This window comes from Camelus ferus, chromosome 10 (genome assembly GCF_009834535.1).
Source record: "Camelus ferus isolate YT-003-E chromosome 10, BCGSAC_Cfer_1.0, whole genome shotgun sequence".
In the NCBI taxonomy this organism is placed as follows: Eukaryota; Metazoa; Chordata; class Mammalia; order Artiodactyla; family Camelidae; genus Camelus; species Camelus ferus.
This window is the reverse complement of record NC_045705.1, coordinates 4,536,474-4,552,648: the sequence shown is the minus strand read 5'-3', so window position 1 is coordinate 4,552,648 and position 16,175 is coordinate 4,536,474. Positions and strand designations below refer to the sequence as shown.

The following is a 16,175-nucleotide window of genomic DNA, read 5'->3' as shown; positions in this document are numbered from 1 at the left end:
CCCAATTCTCAGGAGTGTACTTTCACTATTTTTTTTTTACTTCACTACTAAAAATCTTGCTTATATCACGCTTTTTGTCTCTCGTCAAAAACTTTTTTTTCGGGGGACTAGGAACCGAGGTGATTCTTATTTCCTTTTCCCGGTAGCAGCGCCAGGAGTTAGAACTTCACTCTGGTCCTGCTGCTGCCGCTGACTGCCGCTGTGGGTACCAGCTGTTTGCCCCAGACCCTATTTTCATCAAAAATGGGACTAGCATTTGCTCTTCAGTCCTTGTGGGGTTTTCATGTGGGCCAATGGAAAAGATGCGTAATAGCGTAATATAAACATGTGGCATTATTTTCGTTTGCTTTCGGCAGGATCGTAGTAATCCAGATGATTTCAGCTTTTTCAAGGCATAACTTTAACCTGCTAAAATATCTGTCAAATATTTCTGTTAAAATATCTCTTGTACTATCTTACTGCGTAGTAACGTGATTATCAAGGTGGAGAAGCTTTCCTGAAATGCTAAAGCCTGTGTTGGTTTGTTTCCTAAGGTAACTCTTCTCGGTAGGAAGTGATTACAAGATATGGCATGGTTTTGATTTAGCCTTTTCTCTTTTAAACAAATCAATAATTATCTATTGTGATCTGGGAACCAAAGAACAAGGAAGCATCTGGTTGGCACCTAAGGATCATCCTGAACGGGCAGTGTAGATTTTTGAAACTATGGATGTATCTGCTGCTGCTTTGATTCTGCGGGCTCAGGTCAGCGGTCTATAAAAGTTGTTAAAAATGGTGGTCAAAACTTGCACTTGTCAGAAGTGAAATAAAAACTTGGGCAATTTCACGAAATATAACAGGCCGGACTGCAGATGAGAGATCTTTTTTCCAGATTGACTTCTGCATTGAAGGCAGACAGTGGCTTAGAAAAGTGCTTTCCTAGGCGTTTCTTATGCTGCACAGATGTTTTGTAAATGTGATTATGTTTGGCTAGTGGTTATTGGTGAGAGAAGAAAATGATGAGATTGGTAGGGCGTTGCTGGAGGGTCGGAGAGTGAGCAGGCAATGATGGGGAAGAAGGACGTTGAATTGGGAAGTGAAGAGGGAGAGTTACTTGGCCCAATGAGAAAGCTGAATTGAACCTGTGGACTAGTTGATCCAGGAAAGGTGGTGTGATTGAGTTGGTGTCAGAATTGGCAGGAGAGGATATTTAGATGGTACCCTAAGGACAAAACAGATTATTAAAAATATATATATATATATTTCTTGAGGGGTTGGTGAGCTTCAGGGAAGCTCTGCTCTGGGGCTGGGGGAAGTAGGGAATGAAGAACAGGAAGTCTGGACTTTCGGGGACAGTTTGGAAAGCGAAGCAAGGGCTGAAAAAGACCAGTCTCAGGGGATAAAGAAAGAAAACGCAGATCCTGAATTATCCTGAACAGGAATAGTAGGAGCAAGTGAGTGAGGACTTTCAGATTTGTCAGGTTTAAATTCTGTTGGATGCATGGTTTTTTCCTTCCCATTATTGCCTCTATGCCTCACACTGACTGCTCTTGTGGAAGTTAGAATTCATTTGGTTTTCAGGCTGGTGATGTTCTTTGACACCCACTGATGAGGGAAGGAGTTGGGGTGAAAGGAGGACACAGACCCAAGATGTCAGTTGCGAGACTCTCTTCCCCATTCAAGTCCTCAGGTTATGGCTGAGACTGACCTGTTTCTTGTTCATTGCATTTTGCATTTCCCTCAGAACGTATGTTGATTTAAGCTAATCCTAATTTATCCAAGTTACCTGAATATTAAATCTGGCTTAAAGCAACAGAGGGGTTGCTCTTCAGCTAAGCTTAGCGTTGTCATTTGCACGCGTGCTGTGCTAATCACGTTGACTTTCATCATGAGAACATTTTAATGTGAAGTAGGTTCACTGATGATTTAACATCAACAGCGGTCAGCCTGGTAATAGAAAGAGCCTGGGCTTTAGAATCAGAGCAGCGCCCTTTTTTGGTTTGTTAGTGGAGCTACTGGGGGTTGAATCTAGGACCTCATGCGTGCTAAGGATGTGCTCTAGCCCTGAGCTGTACCCACCCGCCTCCACCCCCAGAGCAATGCTTTTCAGCCCCAGTTCTGCCACTTATTAGCTGCATGGCTGTGAGCAAGTCACTTGGCTTCTTTTGTGATTTTCCTTGTCTATATATGGAAATAATACTTATTTCGTATGCATATTTGCAGGATTAAATAAGATAACACATGTAAAGTAGCTAGCACGATGTATGACACTTGGTATTAAATATTAATTTCTCGTCTATCTCATTTCTAGCTAATGTTGAGACCAAGTTATGAACAACCACCACTGCCATATTTTATTCAAAAATGGGCGTGATGTACCTTTTCTAAGCAAAATCTTTACCTTATCTGGGCAGAGGTACAGTAGATGTTGAGAGAGCACTGTGTTTAATGTCGATGTGGGCGCTGCGGACCGGCTGTCATCACCTGGCACCATGAACGTGGCTTGCAGTGAGAGAAAGCCACTGCTTCTTTGGAATGGTGTAGCTGTCTTTTTGAGGACCTTTCCACATCAGAGATTTTATGATCTTGTCAAAAAAAAAAAAAGGTGTTCATCATGTTTTATTTTGCTGATTTTATTGTTTGCCTGTTTTTCTCTGTAGAAAGTCAGGGCCTTAAGAGTTGGTACCAAGTCTTCAGGACTCTGGAGCCAGACGCAGGATACATTTTTTGTCAGTACCTATTACATAACTAATGGGCACTTATGGGAAGTCATGTCAAACTAATGTTTGGAGATGCGGAAGTCCACAGGTTGTCACTGACCATTTAATATCGAAACTAATTCCAAAATTTTCTTTATAAGATATATATCATAGTGAAAAAGCCAATAGCATAATATGTAGATTTGCCAGAATGAGAGTTAGTAGAGTAGGCTTATTCAAGGAGTAGAAATTTGTATTAAAGAATGGATTTTCTCTTCAGCAGTGACAATAATATGTTAGTACCTCAAATACAAGAGATGTTGCTAAGAAAGTGTAATTGTACAAATGATATGTGTTGTTTCCTGTTTGCGTTATTTTCCAGATGCCATTTCAAAGTGTTGATTTTAATTGGATGAAAATGCCCTTTTTTAAAAATGCCATTCATTGTTTTGTTTTTTTAACTTTTTGGGGGCGGGGGAGGTAAAAAGGTTTATTTATTTATTTATAATGTCAGTGCTGGGGATTGAACCGAGGACCTCATGCATGCGTGGCATGCACTCTGCCACTGAGCTGTACCCTCCCCCTGCCATTCATTTTTTAAACAGGATCCTTGAGGTACAGTTCAATGCCATAAAATTCATCCTTTTAAAAGTGTACAATCCTGTGGTTTTTCTTATGTTTACAGAGTTGTGCAACTATCACCACTGTCCAGTTTTGTTAAATTTTTTTTCAGCTTTATTGGGGTATAATTGACAAATAAGTTTAAAGTGTACGTAGTGGTGATTTGATACACGCATGGATTGTGAAAGAATTCCAAAGGATTCCTGCCAGCTAGTTAACCCATCTATCATCTTGCATATTTATTTTTTAAATTTTTTACTTTTTGGTGAAAACATTTAAGTTCAGCTCTCTTAGCAAATTTCAATGATATAATGCAGTGCTACCAACTGTAATCACTGTGTTTTTTGTTACCTTCTCATACCTTATTCATCTTATAGCTAAAAGTTTGTACCCTTTTACCAACCTGTCCTATTTCTCCTACCCCGTAGCCCATAGCCACTCCCAATCTATTTTCTGTTTCTATGAATTTGATTTTTTTTTAAGATTTTACATAAAAGTGCTACCATGCAGTATTTGTCTTTCTCTGTTTGGCTTACTCCACTTAACATAATGCCCTTACCGTTCATCCGTGTTGTCACAAATGGCAGGATTTCCTTTCTCACGGGTGAGTAATATTCCATTGCACGTATGTATCTCTGTCCATGCATCCATTGACGGACACCTAGGTTGTTGTCATGTCTGTAAAGAATGCTGCAGTGGAAATGGGAGCACGGATCTCTCTTTGAGGTCTTGTTTTCATTTCCTTTGGATGTGTATCCAGGAGTGGGATTCCTGGATCATATGGTAGTTCTATTTCTAATTTTTTAAGGAACCTCCATACTGTTTTCCCTAGTGACTGAACTGATTTACATTCCCATCAACAGTGCACAAGGGTCCCCTTTTCTCTACATTCTTGCCAACAATTATTATCTCTTATCTTTTTGACGATGGCCATTATAACAGGTGCATCGTTGTGGTTTTGATTTGCATTTCCCCAGTGATGAGTGGTGTTGAGTGTCTGCTCATGGTCCTCTTGGCCATCTGTGTGTCTTCTTTGGAAAAATGTCTATTCAGGTTCTTGGCTTATTTTTAAATCAGATTTTTTTTTAGGTTATTGAGTTGTATGAGGTTTTTCTTAAAATTAAAAAAAAAAATTTTATTTTGGAACCACTGTCTAATTTTAAGATAATTTCATCCCAAAAAGAAGGCCCACACCCATGAACTGTCGTCACTCCTTACTCTCTCTCTTCCCTGGCCCCTGGCTGCTGTTACTCCCATTTTGTTTCTGTACATTTCCCTGTTGTAGACTTGTGTAAATGGAACTGTACAATCTGTGGCCTTTTGTGACTGACCCCTTTCGCTTAGCATGTTTTCAGGGTTCACCTGCATGTAGTATGTGTTGGTGCTTTAGTCCTTTTTATTGCCAAATATTCAGTTGTGTGAACATCCCCCCACGTTTTGTTTATTCACTTATGAGTTGATGGACATTTCGGTTATTTCCCTTTTTCTTTTTTTGCTATTATGAATAATGCTATAAACATTCGTGTACCTGTTTCTGTGTGGACATACGTTTTTATTCTCTAGGTACGTCTCTAGGTGTGGAATTGCTGAGTCATATGGTAACTGTTGGAACTCACTGTTATACAATGGAAATTTAATGGGCTTATGAGCATTTACATTACATTCTTATGATGGAAAGCAGTTTGAGAGCTAAATGTACATTTAAAGCAAAGTTATAATAACTTCCCACAGCAAATTCAGATATGGCCTTTATATTTTGTTGGAGAAAACAGAATAACTTGGTAGATACTTAAGGAGGAAACATTCCCCTTCAATTTTCCTTCTAGATGGATAAATATTTAAAAATCTCATAATGGAACTATGGGACAATAACAGCTTTTACGCATGTGCCAAGAATGGCAGGAGTGGAGAGGAGAAATGAGCATGTAAAGAGCATGGTGTGATGGGCCAGAAGAGGGGTGGAGAAGAAAGAACACATGGCATATTTACTCACAAGCCCATTCAGCGTGTTTAGTTAGCACTTGCTGTGTGTCTGGTACTGTTGTCGGCCTTGGAAATGCAGAAGGGACAGAGGCCCAGCTCCTCCGGGTTGGGTCACTGAGGGCATGTTGCTAACACTGTGCGGAGTGTGGGTTGTGACTGCTTGGCGTTAGGACTCAGGAGGTACCATGTGCGCCCTGTCTCTCCTTGACCGCCTTTCTCTGCTTCGCAGGTAACGTGTACATACATCCATTATAGCAGCCAACACAGCGTAGGGATGTCATCTGAGAATGCGAATGTCCATCCTTCTTCCATCCAGGTCTGTTCAGGAAACACTTAGGGCTCACCTGCCGCACTTGGGGCACTGATACACTGTATGTTAAGTACCGCGTGTGTGTGTGTGTGCTTGTATGTGAGTGGCCCCAGTAAGTCACTCTCCCTCCTAAGCCCTGGTTTCCTCATTTTTACAGTGGGGATAATAATAATAATGAATCCCTACTTTTTTTCCTGAGGATGAAGTCTCTCGGGAGATATACTTAGCATAGTGCCTGGTACATGAGAATCAGCAAGATGACTGACATTATAATCCCATTATATCTTTTAGCAGAAAAAGTGAAATAATCTCAATGTAAAAAATATTTAAAATGGGAAATATTTTCACTGCCCTTCTATGATGATAAACTTTTTTCATTTAGCCTTCCATGTCCACATGAATAAACTTGATTTATGTATAAACACTGTGTGTGTGTATATATATATATATATATATATATATATATATATAGTTATTATATTTACTGTAATGTCAAATATTTTCCTTCTGCACATTTTTATTACTAGCATGTTTATGGCTAAAAGTCCTCAGGTTGAAGGTGGTACTTATGTGCAAGTAATTAAAAGCAGTCTGCATATGAAGCGTAAGCGAAACCAGAGTGGGTCCCCTTTTGAGGAAATGTAAGTGAAACCAGAGTGGGTCCCATCTGCAGTTTGCTGCAGCTCAGCGAAAGGAAATTGGATCACGTATCAGCTATGTGAGTGAAGAGAACTTTCATCTTTTAAAGAGTTTTTCCTGCCCGAAATCTGCATTCATCTGTTGTTCTGAAATGAAGCCTGTGATATATACATTGTGACATGCATTTGGGGAGCCCCAACATATTCTGTTGTTGGAGCCCAGCTGTGGCATCCACTGAACTTGACCAGAAATCAGACATAGCTACTTTTAAAGCTTTTTCAGACTCACATGTTTAGATTGCTTCTTTTCTTCATGTGGACAACGTAGTTCTTGTATGTTTCTTTTCAGGCGCAAAATTATTAGTTTATTTGAATTATAAATTACTTCATCTTTTATATATTATAAACACTGTACTTTTTAAAGGAGTTGCTTACTACATTAGTCTGAGAGGAGAAACTCGTCCCTTAAGGGCATCTTTTGGCTTTAGGTGCTTTCTGACACTGCTGTTCCAGCCCCCTCAAATATTACTCGTGTGCGCACAGTCCTATCTGGGTTCCTCTAAACTGTGGTCTGTATCTCTTTATGTCTAGCACTCTGCCAGGTACACATTTATGGCCAGGCAACTATGGAATGAATACATGCTTATGTTGAGTTTGTGGAAACTTAACACAGATATTCTAAAGCTTAGGGCTCTGGTGACCACTTGTCAAATCCAAGGGATGCTGTGGCCATGATGCTTCTGGATTGTGGCGTGTTTGACCCTTCTGGCCACTCCTTGCTTCCTGAAGCTGCTTCTCCCTTGGCTTCTGTGGAGCCGTGTTCTCTTACTGATCTTTTCATCAGTTTTGTAACTTTTTCTGCGTAGTCTTTCAGGCTTCCCTTACCTCTTCCCTCCTCTTGAATGTAGGTGTTCATATTGCACAACGAGAACTTTTTCTCAGTAGATGTAAATTGGCGAGGAATGTACATCTGAGACCTAATGGTTTGTATCTGTAAGATAAGTGGGGGAAGAGGAAGATTAGGAAGCCTGTAGGTGAGTGAGCGCTGGGCACAGGACAGCCGATTAGCCAAAGGATAAACACAGCTGTTAACCTTTACCAGGAGTCAGAGAAATGCAAATGAATATGAGTAAGGTGTCTATTTTCTATCTATTAAATTAGCTAAAAAATTTTAAAAATGCCTTTTGCTAGTTATGGTTACCAAGACTCTTACTTTCATTATGTTGCTGATAGTATTGTAAATGACTAATATGTTTCAAGAACCATGAAAAGTTTATACCCACTGCTGCAGTGATCCCTATTATGGTACTTTTCCTGCAGTGGGTAATACTGATTTTCCACCCAGATTCTGTGCCCTTTCATTCTTTCTGTAAGAACCCTGAGTTTGCACAACCCCAGATCAGGCATAAATCCTGGTTATCTGAGTCATTCACAGTAATCCATTTTTCTTTGCCCATGACCCACTTCTAACCCATTTGACAAAAGGGACATCAGCTGTGTTTCTGTCAACTTTAATGAACAGCGCCCCCCTGAGTTTGTTGTGATACTGCATGCAGTTGGGGAACCGTGGTCCCAACCTATATAGATAGATAATTAAAATTTACTTAACAATAGAAAATAATTACCAATGACTTAACCGGTGTAGTAAACTTTAATAGTAATTGCTTCACTAGCCAATTAAACGCAACACTTGTGACATAAATCAAAGGTAGAGAAAAACAGTGTACAGAAATGTGTACTGCTTTTGTTATTGTATGAGGACAAAAATATGCTTGTGATCAAATTTACTACCAGGAAGAAACGCTGTATGTAAACGTACTGGGGTGGTGATACAGAGGGGTCCCGCTGCCCCTCCTTCCCCGCCCCCAGTAAGGGGGTGGAGGAAGTTAGTGAGGACCTGGTGGGAGGTGTTGGAGAGTGAGTCCTACTGGTTACCCCCTCACCCACACTCAGGGCTTTGCAACTGTGATTCCAGGCGTGCTCACTGTTTTCTGGCGGGGCTGGAGGGGTTACATTCCCTGTAAGGAATTTGCTCTGTCAGTGATTATTTGTCAATCATTTTCCTTCATTTGTAGTCCTCACACCCTTTTCCCACCTGCTTCCCCACCTCCTGTTTCTGGCTATTTGCTTTGCTTTCTCCTCTTTTATCCAGTTCCCTTGGAGCAATTTCCCTTTGGCTTTCTTTAAAAATATCATATTGAGGCTATTGGAAGACACACACATCCAGGCCTGGACTCTTCTGTTTGGTTGTGGTAAGCACACTGTTTTCATGGACAAATAAATTACACCTGGTGTTCTGTTACAATATAAGTAGTGTTAATAACAATGAGGGTACTCCTGGAAGACAGATTGAGCTCTTAAAGGTGTTGAGAATGTAGTTCTGGTAAAGGTTTAAGCAACAGAACCTATGGTGAGCTTGGTTTCTTTTGTAATGTTTTATGAACTGTCAGGAGCAAGTCTAATTCCTGTGAAAATGCCTTGTGGGAAAATGTGACCCTGTTATCATCTCTGAGGTAATAAGACACTGGGGCAGTTGGGTCAGGACTGGAAGGAGAAAGCTTGATAGTTAAATCCATCCATTTATCAGATCACTATGAATCACCTACTGTGGATCAAACATTGTGCTAGAAATATAGCATTTTAAAGTAAATCCAAATGATCATCTATTGGATAATAATAAAATGATAATTGGGTTCTCTTTAGTTTTCTGCTAAAAAAATCTTGGAAATTTTAAAGCGTTTGGTTGAGAAGAATTTGGAGTCATAAAACATCAGTTATTTATTGGCTATACTTTTGGGAATTTTTTAGGGGATCTGCAAAAATTTGTTCCTTTGGAAGTATTACCGTAAGTGGTCTGCTGTATTCATTGCCTTTCCATGCCAAGCTTAAATTTGATGCATTCTCTTTCCTTTGGTAATCCATGGTTTTGTATTCTTAGTGTGGTTTGAATTTTGTTATATTTTTTTAGTCATCCTTTCTAACAAAGTTATTATGCCACAGTTGTCTTACCCTTTCTTTTTTTTTTTTAATAAAAAGGAAGAATAATCTCAGGCAAGAATTTTGGCCACTGGGCTGTGTCTGGCCCCTCTGAACAGGTATGGTTTTGTAATACTGTGTCAGTATCCTGTGCATTCTGTTATTTAAATCATGAGCAACCGTAGTGGGCAGAGTGATGCAAAGATTTCTGAAATCCTGTTTTTGTGGAAATAGGCAGAATCTTTTTAGCAGAGATTTTAAATGATCTAGAGAGACTCTGAAATGATTTGCTTACAGAGGATCAAAATGTATTGACCTGTGAAGTCAGTTCTTAAATGCTGCAGTGTGAAAAGGTTTTTCTTAAGGGCACTGCACTTTCCTAAATCTGCTAAAGTTTATAAAAACACTTCAAAAGATGAACAGAAAACTTACAAATTATTGCATATGTGATATTTGGATAACTTCCTGCCATCTAAAGCAGCCACTCCCTCGAACCCCTGCTTCCAAAGTTACTGAGAGCCTTTATCTTTCTTCCACTGCCAGCCGGAAGGGAAATTCCAGAAGTCCAATGTGAAAGGAATTTTCTCGAGCAGCTGTGACAGCCGGTCCTCTAACATCTGGGGATGGTTCCTGGGCCCGATGAAGGGCTGTTCAACAGCAGTCGGAGAAGAGGGGAGATTCCTAGTGGGGCTTCCCAGATTCTTTTTTCCTGGTCGGGTTGAACTCCAGGAGACAGACCTACACGATTCTTATTTACCTTTGACTTTGGGTCCCAAGTTAATTACGCCCTCGTGCAATCTTGTTTAGTCTTGTCTCCAGTTGGAGGATGAGGGGAAACGAACTTTCCTCTTTCCATCCTCAAAGTCCTCAAATGTGTGGGGCTGGGACTAGACTTAAAACATGGGGAAGTAATAAACGCCCTTCGGAGGGACTCTCCTCCGCATCCCATTTCCTGTTCTGCTTAACGTGCTGCTTGGGAACATGTTTATCTGGAGACGGTAACAAGAATAAACAGTGCGTTTCCTGATTGCTCTAGGTATATGTTCATTCCGATTTATTAGATAATCATCTCTTTTTCATACCCCGGGCCATGTTAAAAAGTTTTTTCTTTGTTAACCCCGTAATTGAAAGGGATAACAAAAATCCCAACACAAGGAGAACTAAGTACCAATAGGAATCACCTAGTCTTCACCAGGGAGAATAGAACTATGCCAGTTGTTAGGGACTATGTAAGAATTAGGAAGCAGTGATTTCTGTTCCTGAAAAACCTGCAGCCTAAACAGAGCACAGATACGTGCACAGAGCTAAAGCGGATGGTTTTTGGTGGGTAGATGTCACTGGGAGAAGTACTGTCAGCATAGCTTGGAGCAGGTGATGCGCACGGACTGGACAGGCGTGGGGAGAGGATGCAGCCGGGTAGGACAGCGCGGGAAAAAGCACCAAAGTAGAAATGCAAGGCAGACAGGTTGATTTCTTGTGTTAACTCAAGCAGCTGAGTAAGAAATGAGAAGAGAACTGGGAAATGTGTACTGTGAATGTCTTTGGAAGGTGGTCTAAGCTAAGAGTCCACTGGGTGTAAGCTTGCTGGGGATCTGTGCCCGTCCTGTATTTTGATTCACTGCACTTCCTGTCTCTTGAATTGAGCTGGGTGCCTGAGCAGTGCGGAGTCGGGTGTTGAATGCGTGCCATGACCCAGCAATGCAGCATCTGCCCGTGTGTGCGTTGTCGTTACAGCTTCATTGTGGTTCGTGTTTTTAAGCTTAGATAATTAAGACACCAGAATTTAATTATATGTAAGTAAATGAAAAAAGTTAGTGGGTCCTGGGTCAAAGAAATGCTATAGGTAATTAATGGAGATAATGAACTTGAGTACTTAACTCAAGAAATAAATCAATAGAAGTTTTCTAGTTAGTGAATTTACTAATTGTTGATTTCTGAAGCATCAGTTCTTTCTCCTGGCTTACTCACATGTCTGTTACATGAAATAGAACTGTGCTCTTACAGTTTCATATGCTTTGGGGTTAAAGCATGTTTCATTAGGGTGAAGATGATTATTAGGAAGTGACCCCAGTTTCTTTGTAAACACGGACCAAAATGTAGAAACTCAGCAGTTTTATTTTGTTGGTAGGTAGAGCTATAATAAAGAAGGACGTTAGTTTAAAAAAATTGTTTCTTGGGAGAAACTGGAGAAATTTCAGGAAGGATAAGAAAGCCCGCACCCCCTTAAGCTGTCTCAAGGTTATTTTGAGAATGAATGTGTTGAATGGAGCAATAAGAGATACTGAATAGCAAAGAGAGGAAGACAGTGGGTATCGGTGCAGAGCCCCTGAACGAAGGGCGGCCAGGAGGAGAATTCCAGGATGAGCTGTTGAGGTATTCAGGCTACAGAGTTAAGTGTTCATGGGGGATTTCAGCAGCTTGGACATCTGTTGAATAGCAAATATCCCTAAACATTTATCATCTCGGGATGATTCTGGGTTATGCAGAGGACAACTTCAAAAAAAGGAAACCATGGACCAGCAGTCCTGGTTTTGTTTCTTGCAAGTGGGGAAGGAAAAATAATTTGAGCTTGATGTGGATTTAGTGTTTACTCTTTACATGAGCTGCCTTGAGTATATTACCCTGGCATTCAAGTTCGCTCACATAGGATATTATACATTCAAATGTCCCAGTGGTTGTCAGACTGTGGTTTGTGATCCTAGAAGGTTCTTGAGATGGATTTAGTGAGTTGAACTGGTAATAGGAAAAAAAAAACAGAATAAGTAAGATAACACCGTGTATTGAATGTATTAAGGGAAAATATGGTTTAATGAAACTTGTTCCTGTTTTATAAGTACGTATGAATCAGTCGACAATGTTGCGTTGTAAAATGTAGTTCTTATTGAGCCACGGTCAAAAATGTAAAAAAAAAAAAAATCACAATGATTTTTCAAGAAATGTAAAAGAAAAAAAAGGGGGGTGATACTATTTCATGAATTAAGTTGTATCTAGGATGTATGTGGTGAAGCTTGATTTAAGTTTTCTTCGGGCGGGTGTGTGGGCAGATGCGGGGGAAGAGAAATTCTCTGGTGCCGTGGAGATGTTTTGAGGTCGTGGGGTTCTTGACAAGTGGCACATCGCATGGATCCCGTGTGGCTCTTCAAAGCAGGTCCTGGTTGACCCCACTGCAAAGAGCTCTTGAAGGTGGTCATAGCCACTGTATCAAGCAACTGATATTAAGGTCAAGAAAGAGAACTTATCCAGTTCTTGGAAACAGACATTTCCTGTGCAAAGTCTTATACTTCTGAAAGAAACCGTGTCTTTTTATCTTGTTCAAGTGAGAATATTTCAGTTTTGGAGGAGCATAGCTGGGTTGTTAGCAAAAGGAGGATTGAACCTAAGCGAACGAGTTTGAAACAGAGCGAAAGGTCATTTTTGAAGGTTAGCTGAGGATAATAAATTAGACAAAGTTTCAAACACAGCAAGAGTGAAAAAAATATAAGGTTACATGTAGATAGGATATTTAAAAATAGATTTCAAAGAGGAAAGTAAAAATGAGTCTCTGAAGAATAAGAATTTGATAAAACAGAAATAGTAATTTCTCACTTAAGGATATGCTTATGTATTATAAAAAAATGTGAACTAAATTGAAGCCTACATGAGTCAACTATCATGTAAATTAGTTTCTTGCACAAGTAACAGTTCAGTATTTTATTTAACATAATTTCTTTAGATATGCATTGCATTTGATAGATCCTATGTTACTTGATTCAAGCTTTAAATTATTTAATGAATGGTGTTTGTGATGGAGAAATTTAGGGGAAGTTGTGATGATTCACTGCACATTTTTAAATTTATGTGACTTATTGGATACAGTGAATCCCTAATAGATTGAAAGGACTGTACATCTTTCAAGCAAACTGATATTACTGGAAAAGTATTGGAAAGACCCTCAGATTAAATGAAAAACTAAGAATGAGTACTTGGTGCTGGAGAAACTTTAGAAACGTCAGGGTGCAGCTAAATGAGCTCAGATTTCTTGTTTCCTAACCTAGTTCTCCATCTTCCATTGGACATTTTCCTTTCTTTCTGCTGAAATACCAGCCATGTTGAATGTTATTGGGAAACAATTGCATATTCAATGATAGTTTCAAGTTAGATAGATTTTATTGCAGAGTAAGACTATGACTACAGAATATACCCACTTTGACTTCAGTTGGAAGTTTTGGCCATGATAATTATTTAACATCAGTCTTCATGGCAGTAAGGAGGAGAAGTCCCGGAAAATAAGCAGATTGATTCAGAAGAACTTAAGTGGTTAAGTCCAGTAGGAGCCAGTAGCTGGCCTTCTCTGGACATCACTTAGCATTCTCCTTCGCTTGTATGTCTGCCTGCACTCTGCAGCGGGCTGGGGGTCAGCGCTGTGCTGCAAACATAGCCCTTTGCTCCAGATTCTGGTATTTGCTTGCGGGGAGCTTCACCCACATCCCTGCCCCCCTCCCCTTCTTGCCTTTTTCCTCTGTGTGTGTGTGTGTGTGTGTGTGTGTGTGTGTGTGTATGTGTGTCCGTCCGTGTGCAAGCACACGCGTGCGTGTGTGGGCAGGCTCAGAATAACAGATGGTAAAAACTGGCAGCAAAGGGACGCTCTTGGCCATAGCAGCTCTGCCTGCCTTTCACGTATTGCACATCCTGAATCTGTTATTTCACGAAGGAGGAAAATGAAGCCATCTCTTGGATTCAGAGAGACGGGAGCTTGGAAGAAGAAACAGAAGCGGAGAAAGCCCATCAGCAGTGATTTACTGCTGCTGCATCCCGGGCCCTGTTCCAGGCCGGCGTCTCACCCCCAGCCTCGCCTCCTGCGACCAGTTTGTTCGGTGCAGTTCCTGCTGTTGGATGAGTCGTCGTGCTCCAGCTGGCCTGGTGCTGCAGCCAACGTTGATAGGCTTGCAGCGTTGCTGATTCGGAGCAAGATCCCTGTCCTTCATCTCTCTGGGGGGACGTGGTCTCCGTGCTCCGGTTGTGATGGGCTCTGTGGTGTGGTTCTTCCTGAGCTGGAGTCTGCTGGTGGGGAACCTACCGCAGGAGTCACTCCGTGGTTGCTGTCCATGCGGTAAGATGACCTGGTGTATGTGAGACTGGGAAATCCAGACAAGTCACCCCTTAATTCGGTTCTCCAGCCTGTTACTGAGTGCTCAGAAACTAGATGATCTGCCAAATTAAATGGATTATTTTGCTTAAGTGCTAAAGTGAGTGGGAAGTTTAGGTTGGCCTTAAGGGATTCCATGTTTAGATTGTTAATGTGTAACAATCGTTAATAATGGTGGGAAAAAAATGGAAGATAATTCACAGGCTGTTCTGATGATGCGAATATGGGAATATAGTTTTTTTTTTCCATTTTTCTTTAATGATTCATTATTGCTTATGTAATAATAGTGATAGTTTTTAATAGTAGTAGAACTAGTTTTATTCTCATGGGGGAAAATAGTCCAAGTTGAGAATTGCACATTTATAAAAGTAGAAACACACCTAGATTCTTGATCTTGAAGAATCTTTCTAAAAGCAAACAAAAACGCAAAAAATGTAACAGTGTGAACTTTTTATGTTAATTTTATCTGACCATTGAGGTAACATTGTTTATTTTTTGAAAAGCCGAATATATCTATTATTCATTGAGCACATGTTGCTTTTAACAATTTAAAACATAAATATGAATGGTCTTCTAACTAGGATTTTGTTTTATTAAAAATTTTTAGTAATTTTACCATAAACATTTTAAATGTACTCAAAATTAGAGAGACTATTATAATCAACTACTGTATACTTATCATTCAGGTTCTAGTCACATTTGAAAAAAAAGCTATTTAAAAAAAGTTGAGCACATAATACAGAGTCCCCATGTTACTCCCCCTTTCCCAACATACGCACACACGTCATAGCCCCTGTTATTAACATCACGCATTAGCGTGGTACTTTCACTAGAATGAACGAACAGTGTTGATATTATTACCTTACAGGCCGTAGTTTACATTACTGTGCGCTCTGTGTTGTATGGTTCTAAGGGTTTTGACAAATGCATAAGGTCATTTACTCACTACTGTTGTGTCAGGCAGAGTCTCTTCCCAGCTCTCAACTATACCCTGTGAATAACCGCCTCTCCTTTTCTCCCAGACCCCTGGCAACCACTGATCTTTTTATTGTCTCCGTAGTTTTGCCTTTTCTAGAATGTGATATCTAGCCTTTTCCGATTGGCTTCTTTCACTTGCCAATATGCCTTAAGATCCTTTCATGTTTTTTCCGTGGCTTGATAGCTCATTTTATTGTTGAATAATAGACCATTGTATAAATGTACTACAGTTTGTTTATCCATTCACTTACCTAAAGATATCTTGGTTGTTTCTAAGTTTTGGCAATTGTAAGCAAAACTGCTATAAATGTGTGTGCAGGTTTTTGGGTGGATGTAAGTTTTCATCTCCTTTGGGTGAATGTCAGGGTGCGTAATTGCTGGATTGTATGGTACGTGTATGTTTAGCTCTGTAAGAAAGCTAAACTTTCTGGAACTGTCTTCCAAAGCGGCTGAACCACTTTGCATTCCCACCAGTAATGAATGAGTGAGTGTTCCTGTTGCTTCACATCTTCTCCAGCACCTGGTGATGTCAGTGTTTTGGATTATGGCCATTCTAATTGGTAGGTAGTGGTATCTTACTGTGGTAACTTACAGTTTCCTATGATATAATGTGGAGCTCTTTTTCATGTACGTGTTTGCTGCCTGTGTGTCATCTTTGGTGAGATGTCAAGGTCTTTGGCCCATTGTTGAACTGGCTTGTTTGTTTTCTTATTGTTGAGATTCAGGAGCTCTGTGTGTATTTTAGATACACATTGCCCTTTATCACATATATATTTTGCAAATATTTTCTCCCAGTCTGTGGCTTACCTTTTTATTCTCCTAGCAGTGTCTTTCACAGAGCAAAGTTTTTAATTTTAATGAAGTTC

The 16,175-nt window shown here is 40.1% G+C and overlaps 1 protein-coding gene across 4 annotated transcripts in view; it reads left to right on the top strand.

The window, feature by feature from the left end:
• ARHGAP42 (Rho GTPase activating protein 42) overlaps window positions 1-16,175 on the top strand; it is a 269,930-nt gene that overhangs the window by 29,314 nt on the left and 224,441 nt on the right. Inside the window, exon 1 of one of the 4 annotated variants that reach the window (XM_032488280.1) lies at window positions 14,098-14,295. The exons of the other annotated variants lie outside the window; for them this stretch is intronic. Within the exon in view, the coding sequence (XP_032344171.1) occupies window positions 14,208-14,295 (88 nt within the window). The 5' untranslated portion in view covers window positions 14,098-14,207. Of the gene's footprint in view, window positions 1-14,097; window positions 14,296-16,175 lie in introns of those variants that run through there. 4 annotated transcript variants of the gene reach the window in all.